General features: G+C 42.4%; 1 protein-coding gene across 1 annotated transcript in view; it reads right to left on the bottom strand.

The window, feature by feature from the left end:
- The window catches only part of il11ra (interleukin 11 receptor subunit alpha), a 91933-nt gene that overhangs the window by 33922 nt on the left and 44496 nt on the right, over positions 1-13515 (bottom strand). The window contains exon 2 of the mRNA XM_080742716.1: positions 225-324. Coding sequence (XP_080598842.1) covers positions 225-324 — 100 coding nt within the window. The remainder of the gene's footprint in view (positions 1-224; positions 325-13515) is intronic.

The raw sequence follows: 13515 nt of genomic DNA on the forward strand, positions 1-13515 counted from the left end.
GCTTGCTCAACAAACACGTGTCTGTGAGTTTGTGAGAAATGTTGAGTTCTGTGGTTTTGTGTGTGTGTGCGTGCCTGCGTGCGTGCATGCGTGTGTAGGCTTACAGTATGTACTGTATATTGCTGTTTGCAAGCTTATGGAGCTATGCAGGCATTATGATTTGTGTCTTGTGTACATACATACAGTAGCGTGTACGTTTTTATATGTGTGCATGTGTGTCATACCTTCATTGGTCAAAATATGAGCACGGCACACAGGACACAGAGACCAGGAGAGAAACCAGATCACTGTCAGACACACAGGACTGGACAATTGGCCAGGCATCTAGAGAGAGAGAGAGAGAGAGAGACATTGATTAAGAGCAGTGTTGGACAAAGTGCTCAATCCCACAGTATACTGTAGATAGTCCTGGTCGAATATTAGTCAACTACAAGCTCAGTCAATTCTTTACTTGAGTTAAAGTTTAAAAATACATTCATAAATTCGAAAGTACATTCTTAAAAAAGAAAGAGAAAAATTGTCAAGTATCCAAAAATATAGTCAAGTAAAGAACAGATACTCAATGGGGTTTGGCTTGCAAAGTACACTTTGATGACATCGTCAAGATGTACTCTGCAAGCCAAACCCCACAATCAATCCTCCAGTTCTAGGCAACCCTGAAGGGTCTGACTTTTTTCTATTTCCAGATTTTCCACATAACTCCTCTAAGGCAAGGGTCTTCAACAGGGGGTCAGGGACCCCTAAGGGGTCCTCAGAGTAACTACATGGGGAAAGATACACTGATAATTGTGCTGTCAAACAATGAAAAAATATGGAATCTATGAAAAGCTTCATCTCTCTCTCTCAACAAAGGGGTCCTTGGCCTGAAAACGTTGAAGACCCCTGCTCTAAGGTATATTAATGAACTAGTTCAAGGTTGAAAATGGGTGGTATTCCCCTTTAGTTACTGTCCACCACGGATAAAGAGACACAGATAGAGTAGAGGCAGTTCAACATTAGGCTATCGTTCATGCATACATACATACATACTGTATGCTTTGTACTTGATTGATTTGTTTGCCTCCAAGGTTGGCCTTCCCACACCCACACATTCTGACGATAAAGCCATCAGCAGCACTCAGCCAATCACACAATAGTAAATGACTGATCATCCCTCTCAACCAACCGTCACTTTACAACCATGCCATTTGAACGGGGATACAGAACTTTATGGGAAAAGGTTCGTTCTAGGCAGGAGTTTTGTCCACTCAGCTATTGCGGCGCTAAACAAACTGTCTCTCCGATATGTTGTTTGTGTACTCTGAGGTCTCTATGTCTTGTCTTTATGTTGTGTTATGTGTTTTTGTTTAAATTTGTGAAGTGGAATATCCCTCTCTGGTGACCAATAAATACTGATTATGATTATGATGCTTTATGATATTATGATGTCTAGGCTTACAGTATATGCATGATGGAATCAAAATATGCCTATGAGATACGATTCAAGCAAATACATTCGAAAGCTTGGCTGATGGAGCCTATTGGCTTTCAAGGACAATGCCAGCAAGTCCTTTTCATCTTTGATTGCGTTGTCGTAATCCATCATTGTCAGAATGTGGACAAAGAGAATGGAAAACTCGGAACGATGGCACTTAGAGTGCATACCTCCGCCAACATGTGCATGCACGCACGCGCACACACACAGCATGGGAGGGGAGGAGAGGAGAGGCAGTTAATGATGCCATCTAACTGTAGCTGAGGAATACAAACATGACGGCTTGATACCTAGCTAGAACACTGTGTACAAGGTGTGTGTGTGTGTGTGTGTGTGTGTGTGTGTGTGTGTGTGTGTGTGTGTGTGTGTGTGTGTGTGTGTGTGTGTGTGTGTGTGTGTGTGTGTGTGCGCGCATTGAGCTTGTACAATGACATTGTGACAACTCTACTCAACTACATTTTAACAGTAAGCAGCCATTTTACATTTATCTTTTATCAATTTGTTTGAAAATTCTAAAGACTCCTTTGAGGTGATCCAGGAGTAATTTTACAAAACACGCGTTTTAAATCGTCAGATAAAATGTGTAGGCAATTAGATTAAAGTAGAAAATAAGCGGGGCAGGGGGCGACGGCCTGTTTTCAATGCCATATTCGACACTGGCATGTCTCAATGGAACTTTTCAGAGACGCGCTTCTCCAAGGCTTTGTTTGGGTTCGATGAAAGAAGAACTTCGCTGCGCTGCCGGCTGACTAATGGCCTGACTAATGGAGCCAGCAATATGGACCACATCAAAAACACATGGAGATACATTCTGAGATGTGTTTGGATAGTTACGTAAGGTATCTGTGGTGCCCACACAGAGGTGAAGTGAAAGAAATGAAGTGAACCAAATGCCGACTCATGTGAGGCGTGCAGTTAGTGGGGGAGCGGGGGCAGTATTCCATTATCAACAACTTTTGCCTCTACATAAGCGAGAGGGTTTTTAATGCCTCCGCTGTTCGGCTTTCGAGCGTATCAGCGAACTGCCATGACAAAAACAACGGACAGAAAGTCAGGCAGGGAAACAGGACAGATAGGACAGGCAGAATAATATACCGTAGGCACAAAAACAACACTGATAACTGTTTCCACAACAACTCGCTGGCAAATAACCAGCCCACATCCCACAATGCGTTGCGATGCGACACATTGTAGGCTTGTGGATCTGCTATTTTCAAAAGATTTGTATACATTTGAATACTTGAAATGGGACATTCTGCATAATGAGTACGTTCTACTTTGGGTACTTTAAGTACATTTTGATACCAATACCTTTGTACTTTTGCAAGTACATTTTGAATTCTGGACAGTGTATTTCTACACTGCAGTATTGCTACGTTAACTAAAGTAAAGCATTTGAGTACTTTTCCCCACCACTGTTTGACAGAGTAGATAATCACCGCTCAGACAACACCTTCCAGCTTCAGAGGATTATAATTATGACGGAGGTCGTTCTTCTCGACACCACCTCTCAGCCCTGAACTGGCCTTTTGCAACAATGAGGAGGGTTCGATGTCTTTGTTCAATGGGACACTTGGCCACTAAGGAATTACATTGGCTACTGTTGTTATTAACCTTTGTGACCTGTCAAGTGTTTTGAGACAAGTCTTTCTGAGCACAAGGCCATATAGTGGCAGGCTGGACAGGCCAGATGAAGTGATAACTCACCGATACTGCACTTCCAATCAACCTTCCAAAGTGTTAGGCTATTTTCAATCAGTATGTTAAGTGGTGGGGTGCTAGAAGCGACCTGGCGTTTGTCAACTAACCTAAGCTCAACGGTGGGGGCCAGTGGTCGGCAAGGAGGTAGGGAGCGCTTCACTCTGTTCACTTGGACCGCGCGGAGGTGCCGAAAGTCGGGGGGACTATTCTGTCCGTAATGGCACATAACTCGGTAACTGCGCCGAGTCGGCTCATGCGACCGTCACAACGCTCGACACGGCGACTCGCTCGCTACCGCTGGCTCGGCGGTGTCTCATGTGGCTCATGGTCGCCTGAGACGGCGCGCCTTCCGTCGTCATCACCGAAAACAAGCGCTCCTTTCCCTCGCAGCCCCCCGCGCCCCTGCACCGCTGAGCTTAGGTTTGTTGGCAAAAGCTGAGGGGGCAGCCATAAACTAGCATGTGTACTGTGATTGTGTCTCTCTGTGTAGTTTTTTGGGCGTCTATCTGGTTCATAGTTAGTTGAGAATTTTGGTGGGTACACACTACACAGTGCTGTTACATCAAGCACAGCCTAGGGGATTCATTAAGTACTTAAGAGACACTGTACGCTGTATCCTTAAAATACGAGTAGGCTAACACAGACAGTACTTTCTTTTATTGACACCACAGCTAGAGTGTGCACATGTTCATCCAGTGAACATAGGGAAATTCCAAGCAGCCTTGGTTGATATAGCAATAGCATGTTATATCGTGAATCTTATGAGATACGTTTTGTGTGCTGTGCCGAAACGTGACCGGTTGGGAGCTTATAGAACATGGCCAAATGTTGTCTATAATGCCCAGAATGAAGACGCTAGGGTTCGTACGTATATTAGGAATGTTGGGAGTAGACCAGAGTTGTAATTTCTTTGAGTTATGATCGGCTGTGAAAGATCTGTGTGTGTGCGCGCGCGCGCATGAGAGATTTATACTCATGAGTTATCTGATAATGGAAAATGTAGCTCATCATCATGGACACACACGCAGCGTTCTTCCATCAGCAAAGCCTGAGTGCGTCAGTCAATATCATAAAACCGAACGGACATGCTGACAGATGGCCTACGACTGAACTGGATGAGACATCACATCACAACCTACTAATTAGTAACCGACCAGTAACTAATGAACCATAACACGCATAACATAAACGTCCTACTTTGAGACGTTTTTTGTGAAACATATTATTTCTTTGTTTACTCCATTCATTATAGGAAATGTTGATAAACTTGTGTTTTATGTACAATTTCAGAATCTTCCGCCAGAAGGGTTTGTCATACAAATAGCCAATGATTATAAAATACATTGTTCATGTAGCCTCTTCACATACTTAATAATAATTTAGACTGTAACCAATGTTAAAATCTTCTCCAACATTTCATCAACGTGACTTCTTAGTTCAGGATCAGGGCCCACTTGAGAATCTTGAGAGCATCCGTGGCCCACTCATCTGACCACTTATCACGGCAGCCGAATGCACCTCGTGCATTTTCAGATCGTGTTTATTTTAATGATCAACACATCGATTGTGTTCCAGCTTGGATCAGTGGAATTGACAAAGTTCTTATTTATTGGCATCACCTTTTTTGTTTGGCCAATTATTTGGCGGCCCACTTGCAATCCCCTCGCGGCCCACAGGTTGAGAAGTGAGGATTAGAGGGTATATAAATAGATAGAATATAGAAAAGCATGTTAAAAGTGTTAAAAATATACTGTACTTTACACTTTTACGATGACCAGGATGTTCCATCCTACAAACCACAAAGTACACTCGCTCGGTAATCATAGGCTTACCACGGGTCTAAGTATCCCGACCATCAACCATCTGCCTTGGGTTGCCAGTTCAATATGGTCAGCCAGGCTGGCAGACTTCTGTGGTTCCATAATAAAGCCATTGTCCGCTGTTAACATCTCGAGTGATGTCATAAATGGTCAGGGTCCATTACACACGTCGTCCACTCACTCCCCCACTCCCCCGCGCACTGGTCACTCAAGTGACCATAATAGCCTGCCATTAATAGGAGCCACGGAGAAGGAATCATATTACTAACTTCATTTGTATAGGCACTTTTCTCAATCAATCAATCAAGCAATCAGTGGATGAATCACAACTGCATTAAGAACATTGTCACATGTTAGATTCTATGCCTTGCATATGTGAGATATACTAAATATATGGTATATTTCACCACAACGGAGGTGTCTAGCTATACTTATGGGGACTAAACGCATGTTCACACAGTCACCAGCAGGGGACCTCTGACAGTGTGGGGACAAAATAGTAGGTCCCCACAACGGTTAGGGTTAGGGTTAGGGTTAAGGTTAGGGTTAGGTTTAGGGATATAGAGGTTAGGGTAAGGCCACAGGACTTGCATAAAAATGAATGGAAGTCTATGTAATGTCCCCCCAAGTGATGTATATATAGTGTGTGTGTATGTGTGCATGCGTGCGTGCATTGAGGGTTGTTTTGAGACGTGCTCAGAGGCACAGACATGGCTGCCGAAGTTAGCTCGCTGGTCTATAGAATATGTCCGTTCAAAGGTCTGTTTACATAACGCAAGGCCGAGTCTTATTTTTATCGATGATATTTGAGGCAGCTTTTGCTCTATTTAGAGAGGAACGTTTTCAGACGAGGCCAGAGAGCGATTACTGTACGTGGTTGACGTGCTATTCCACATCAATATGTCCGTAGACGACTCCGTACGCGGACAAATGTGTCCGTGGCAAGACTTGTCCTCGTCCGTGGCAAATGCTAGATTTAGACTTTCAAACTCTTTTTTTTTTTTTTCAAAGACCACCATAACTCTGAAAGTGTACAAATGTGTACACTTTTGTATACTCTCAAAGAGTTGTAGACCTGTTGTAGACCTGTAATGGTCACTCAGGGCTAGCTCTTTAAGTGTTTCTGGTAATATTATTGTCCGCTCATTTGCATAGCAAAGAAAATATTTTGACAAACATGTCCACCCCAAGCCAGCATGAATCAGAATCACAATCATGGCGATGACCTCTGAGCATGACCCATGATCATTCAATCGAAAGATTGTGTGTCACCTTTGTGATAATCTCTCCAAGAGAGATTCTATGATGCTACGAACAAAACAGAGAGGGCGCTGTTTTCCACTTGAAGATGGGTTCCCAGATTCCCTTTGTGATAATGTGCTTGATACTGTTTTATTGCATACAATTTATGATATCGTCTCTGTCATGTGGAAACCTCACATGTCTAAAATTATTACTTTCAGGATTCAAATTCAAAAGTGGATCTGCTACTTTTGTCATGAAAAAACACATAAAGTTAAAATACTGCAATAAGATGTTTCTACCCGACAGCAACAATATACACATTACACAATATAAATGCAACTCATAACTTAAAAAGCTGAAGCATTAACTTCATCTTTTAGCGACTAACTTCCAGTGCTACTGCAGGGGGAGGTGATCGGCAGGCCATGTTTATCAGCGTGTTCTGATCTAGCAGGTCAGTGCTACATTCACCACTGCACCCTCACAGCCCATGATACCTCACAAAGCTCGCTCAGCAGAATCTAACGCTGAGTTTGACCCTCAGCACCTCTCCCTCCTTCGCACACACCACCACACAGTGCAAACGTTGACCGATAAGGATCCCAGAGGTGTCAAAAAGTAGAGGGGGGGGGGGGGGGGGGGGGGGAATCAAGGACTCTTCGACACCAACTCTGGGGGAGCCCGGGATTGAACTGGGACCCCTTCTGGAACCCTCCGTGTTCTAATGACGGTTTCTCTACCCCTAAGCCACTACTGTTTTTGAAACTATAGGGACGCCAGAGTGAAAAGTGGTTAATAAATATATAGTTGCACAGAGAAGAAAGCACATGTCTATAAATAAATGGTGGGCATAGATAGACTGAGCGCACTAAGTAAGCGCCCAATGTCAGACATTTTATTTGAGGGTGGTGACACTAGAGGGGTGGCGATTTCCATCCCCTGAGATCTCAAATGACGCCCCCGAAGTGTCCGTTCTGAGTTAAATGAACATTCCAGATCTGACTTTGCACTCTTCAGGCATCCTTCTCTCCTGTTCTCTTACTCTCTCCGTCTGTCTGGTTCCCTCTTAGACTATACCAAGTCCCTCAGTCCCTAAGCAGACAGTACACACTGTACCTAGACAAGTGCACAGCACAGCTAGTACCATTAAAAGAGCATTGTTCATACACACAGTCACACAGTCACACACACTCAACCACACACACATGAATGAGTTCTTACTTGGAATATGAGCTATTGTCCAGAACAATAGCTCATAAGACTTCATTCAGGACATAGTGTTTATGTACACCATCAATATAAAGGCGGACATCCCCATGCAAAAATAAAAACAAAATACGACGGCTACTATGGAAACTTAGTGCTCGCTGATTGTGAGAGAACAGCCCTGCACAGGGTGGGGTGTTTTAAGCCACAACATCCTGGGTAATATTGGCAATTTGGCAAGCAATACTGTATACCCACACAATCATATTATTCAGGATACAAGTTTTTCCGAGTTGGAGTAAACAAGAAACAGCGCTTCTATGCTTGATTACATAAACACAGGATACTTGAATATTGAGAGTATTGGCGTGTGCGAAAAGGGAAAAACGCATGCACGCACGCACGCACGCGCACACGCGCACACACACACACACACACACACACACACACACACACACACACACACACACACACACACACACACACACACACACACACACACACACACACACACACATTAGTACAAGTGTTTATTTCATTGCTTAATGTCTATTGCTGTTTTCGCGTTAATTATTTCTTAACCACTTCCAACACCCTATTTTGGGGGAACATTTGCCAAAAATAGCAGATCTACAGCCTCACAACGTGCCGTGCTGCGAAGTGTTGTGAGCTTCTGGATGGGCTATTTACATAGAATAGAGCCCTATTAGTGTAGAGACAAATACAGAGCCAAAGGTTAAGTTTACTACTACAGTAAGTATTGAGGGTTTAAGTGCTTAATGAAGTGTCTATCCCATTCCTTCAAGCTGAGATTTGGAGTCGTGTTCCTTAAAGTTTCTCTCTTTCTCTCTAAATAATTTACAGTGCTCTCTCTCTCTCTCGATTTGGGTTTCTCCTCTGATCACTTGCTCTGTCACTCAGGGGTGTCGCACCAAATTCTGGGCCCTGGGTACAAGGATTCACTGCGGGGCCCCTCATGAATGTTTTTCATAGGGGAAGGGGTTTAACCCATTTAGACTGGGAACGCATTATTACGCATTATTTTGTGCGTTAACTATTGTTATTTTGTGCGTTAACTATTGAAAAATAGCAGATATACAAGCTCACCGCGAGCTTTTAGATCTGCTATTTTTGAAAAATGTTTTTTTTTTTTTAAACCTATGTTTCTATGTCAGTGGTGCTTTAAACCTTAATTTTCATGTGAAGAACCCCCAAAATTATATGTATTCTGCCACGGACCCCCATCTCAAAATATTTAGCAAAATTTGAGTTACAAATGTTTGCTTAAAAAAAATACATATAGGCCTATTCAAAGACTTGCACACATTTTCACGACTTTTCAAAAATAGCAGATCTACAAGCTTGCAGCGCGGCACTCGGTGCCGCGCTGTGAGCTTGTATATCTGCTATTTTTCAATAGCTAAAGTATAAAATAATTACTATGTCAGTGGTGCTTTAAACCTTAATTTTCATGTGAAGAACCCCCAAAATTATATGTATTCTGCCACGGACCCCCATCTCAAAATATTTAGCAAAATTTGAGTTACAAATGTTTGCTTAAAAAAAATACATATAGGCCTATTCAAAGACTTGCACACATTTTCACGGCTTTTCAAAAATAGCAGATCTACAAGCTTGCAGCGCGGCACTCGGTGCCGCGCTGTGAGCTTGTATATCTGCTATTTTTCAATAGCTTAAGTATAAAATAATTGGGCCCTAGTAACTCTGTCCCACGTTTTCCCCCCTTGTGACGCCCCTCCTGTCACCCTTCCACTCTCAAACTACTGAATTTCCCCCTCTCCCTCCATCGCTCCATTCCTCTATGTATTGACCCATTTCGCTCTCTTATTCTCTTCACTTCTCTCTCTATGCCTTTATCTCTCCTTCTCCATACATAACCTTTAACACATATTTTTCCTCTCCTCTCTCCGTCCAGCCCCTGGCTCGCTTTCCTAGCATTCCTTCCAACTTTCCTAGTGTGCCAAAGCCAGTCAAGGGGCCAGTAAACAACAGATTTACGTCATAGTTTATAATGCCTTTATCTGCTTTTTATCATGTTGGGGGAATAACGACATAAAGATTATTTTAAACACATTTTCCGCCTCATTAAAGATATTGTCTGCGTGCGTATGTGTGTAAGTGTGCGTGTGTGCGTGCATGTCGTGTGCGAGTGTGGTTGTGGGTGTGTGTCTGTGTAGCGTGTGCATTTGAAGACATGCATGCTGAAGGAGGGACATCATTATCGTGACTGTGGTGCTGTAGCAATGCTAATGATGACCCTTCACGGCACCCATGCTATAAGGAATGTCTCACCAGATCATTTTTAAGGAATTTTATGATTTGTTTAGACAGTGGAGAGAGAGGGAGAGGAGGGGGGGGGGGACAGAGGGCAGAAGAGAAATCTTGAACCGGATTTTAAGCACATGCTTTGGCGATTATGTTTAGCAATGGGCTGTATTGACCTCACAAACCCTATTCCGGGGAGAACGTCCGGTGTACATAACAGATCGACAAGCTCACAATGTGTTGCACTTGCAACGTGACGCGTTGTGAGCTTGTAGATCTGCCATTTCCGGATAAGAGATTTGATGTATTGGTAAACAAGATAATGACTCTGGAGTAACGAGAAAATGACCTGGCTACGGGGCCAGCCAATGAGGAAAAAGTAATGTGAAAATCATGCGTAAGTGACGAGAAATATGACCTAATATAGACCTCTGGTGGAACTAATTATAGGGTTTAAGTGGTTAAAGTGATTTTAACAATATCTGTGGACCAATCATTGATAGTATATGTGTGTCACTATGGCATGGGACATAATATTATTATATCTATGCTATAACAATTATTTGTTAAAGCACCTATGATTTCCACTCACAATCTGCCTTTATCTTCCAATGTCTTTCCAGGATGTCCAACTCTGAGATTCGTTCTCTCTCTTCCTCTGTTTGAGATTGAATATTTGAAGCTAGTGTTGTGTCTATGGCCATATCAAGAGAAGTGCCTGGAAATGCTCCTTGTGGTGCCTTGGTGTGTAAACAGCACAGGCATGCCTTTATGACAGCTGTTAAACGGTAATAAAATATGCAGTTACGTAAACACAAATGCCTCCCTGTCTTATCACTTTACAAGTCTACCTTCTGGTCTAGTTTCCTGTTTCTTGTATTCTCTCTTGCATTATCTTGCATCTTGATGCTGGAATCCAGTGAGCCAGTACATTTATACAATAATTAGTTATTTTACACACAAATGTTCGCCGATATACAGAAAGATTTTATTCGATTGATGTATTATCACAGAGAGCACTAAGCAATTAGGGATAGGATCAGGTACATGGATAACCAAACAAAGAATTGCATAATTTCTCTATTCATTTAGCAAACATTGTTGAAAATCTTAAATGACTCATAGGAGATTTAGTCCCTACTCCACCCACCAGGTACCTGCTGAGAGAGACACCCTGTCTGACAGCCATCGCAGAGGGAGTGTTACCGCTGAATGTTTAGCCCGCTGAATACAATTCACCGACCGGTATATATACTTGACAAGTTATTGACGACCATTTTCCACAGTATGCTGTCGGTGTGGTACTGTGTTTCGTCTGGTTTTCATTCAAGGAGGTCATTGGATTATTGCTCAATTTCACTGAACTCGGTATGCTGTAATTATTGGTCAACAAGCATTTACAATATCACTACCATTATGTTTTTAACCCATCTGAGGTCTTGGTTCTATGCCTCCAAAATAACCCCAACCCACGGACCCCCCATCTGAAAATGTTTTGTGCCAGGGACCACCAGAAGAAAAGATTTGTGTTAGAAAAACACTTTAAACACTTTAATACCCAAGGCTAAAATCTAAAATGACACAGATGGTTCCCGGTTTTAATCGGTTGAAGAGCAGATTTATTTGGACAAAAGTGTAAAGAGTGATTTACAAGAAAGGAAATTCAAACATAATGTATTAGGCCAACTTATCTGTAGAATGTCTAGCCAATGTTGATGGCCATCAAACATATAATTTTCCAAATGTCTGTCTGAGTGAGTGTCTGTCTGTCTGTCTGTCTGTCTGAGTGAGTATCTGTCACAGCGTTTCTCCTCAGTGGCTGGAGCAATTGATCTGAAATCGCATCACCATTAGCATATGAACACACCTAACATAACTGTGAAGCCCGTTTGTCAATTTCACAAATCGTATGCTATTAGCATTTTTATGGTGTATCTATATCTATTCTGCATCTAGCTTGAGGCATAACTATTCTGCATCTAGCATGAGGCAACATGTTTAACCAGCTGTGTGTGTGTGTGTGTGTGTGTGTGTGTGTGTGTGTGTGTGTGTGTGTGTGTGTGTGTGTGTGTGTCTGTGTGTGTGTGTGTGTGCAGGTGGGCGGGAGGGGGGTGGGGGGAGGGGGGGTGTCTGGCCCTGTTACAGATTTTGTCCAAAAATCATGCAGATCGGTACACAGTATCTCTGTAGCCATTAAACGAAACGGGTATTTCTTACATTGATGCTCCTACATATTATCATGCAAGCACCAGTTAAACTTACTTTCCATCCCTCATATACTGTGTGCACAGTGCACATCCCATAACCCACACACTGCACATCATTTCGGAGCTCATATCTTTGAACGGGTAAGGGCTAGTAATATATAATATATGGAGCTCCCTGATCATGTCAGTGGGTAAAGGACAATTGGTACCCTGACAATGGATGCATATTGTGTAAAGCCAGTAATGGGAAAACGGTCTATGTTTATGTATGATACAATATATACCTGAAAGCTGTGAACAGACAAGATGTATTCATGTCAGTATCCTGCACTATTAGAATTGAATGCCACTAATGTTCAATGAATTACATTCGAGAGAAAGAGTGAGGTGAATGTTCAGTAAGGCGAATAGACCATGACTGACTGAATAGATTGAGCTGAAACTCCTACTGTATGTGTTCTCCCACCCAGGTATCACCTTGATTTCCCTCTGCCCGATGCCAAGCGAGCGCAATTGGTCCAGTAAATATATTTACACAACCGTTTCTAATACTCCCTCCCTCGATTCTGGAGAACAATGCCGTTCACTGATAGCAATAAGGCTAATCTGTGCTTGCTACCCTGTGCAAACACAAACATGTCCCTGTGCAAAAGCGCCTGCCAGTGGGCTTCTTCCAAGAGTGTTTAATAGGTGCTGTTGTGCCTGTACACGCCGTGACTGTACACTGTGTTCGGACGCTGCGTGTATGTGTGCGTGCGCACGTTGTTCAAAACCATGTACCAAACCAATCCTCTCAGAGTTAAATGATTTTACTGTGTATACTATGGTCAAATCAGAATTCAATTTGTATCACAATATTGAAGCTTTTCACCTTTTGAGGTAGGTTGTCTTAAGAACTTTTCTGACATACAGTAAATAATATTATATATTATTATCAACATTTGTAAAATACATGTTCTGAATTTTCAACATTTTGCTGCTTGGTCCTCGATATACATAAGAAACCCCTCTTGATTTGTGAATTAAAACTGGAATTGCTTTGCTGAACTAATTTATTGATATTATACCGATCTTCTCATTCAGAGAAATTAATTCATGTAAGATTCAGGGTCTTGCACATCGTCAGGGCTCAGGAAGCAAAGATATACAATCTACAGTATGCTGCACGAGCCATATGCCCAGTAGGATGAATTGTCAAGTTAATATCGTTCAGAACAACAATTGATACGCTGTGAGAATCATTAAAAGGCTGCCTTGCACTCCCACTTTCAAGGATTAGCGGCTAGCCTACGGTAATGTTCAGAAAGATGTGGAGCTCTGGTTCTAAAGAAATCTGCAAGCTGTCCTGTTTGTCGTTTCTTCAAGTTCATTCCAAAGGAAAATACAGTGAATCAGGATATGTTACATACACTATAGGGTCTCTAAATAACAAACAACAAAAGTGACTTGCGTTCTCATAAAGAACCACAAAACAGCTTTAATAGTTCGCTAAAACTCTCCACTCTGTTTAGACCATTTTTCGATCAATCAAACTCATCAGGTTATGGACTGCATTTCCTCCCTGCAACTGAGGAAG

The sequence above is a fragment of the Nannobrachium achirus genome (assembly GCF_963921795.1).
Source record: "Nannobrachium achirus genome assembly, chromosome: 15".
In the NCBI taxonomy this organism is placed as follows: Eukaryota; Metazoa; Chordata; class Actinopteri; order Myctophiformes; family Myctophidae; genus Nannobrachium; species Nannobrachium achirus.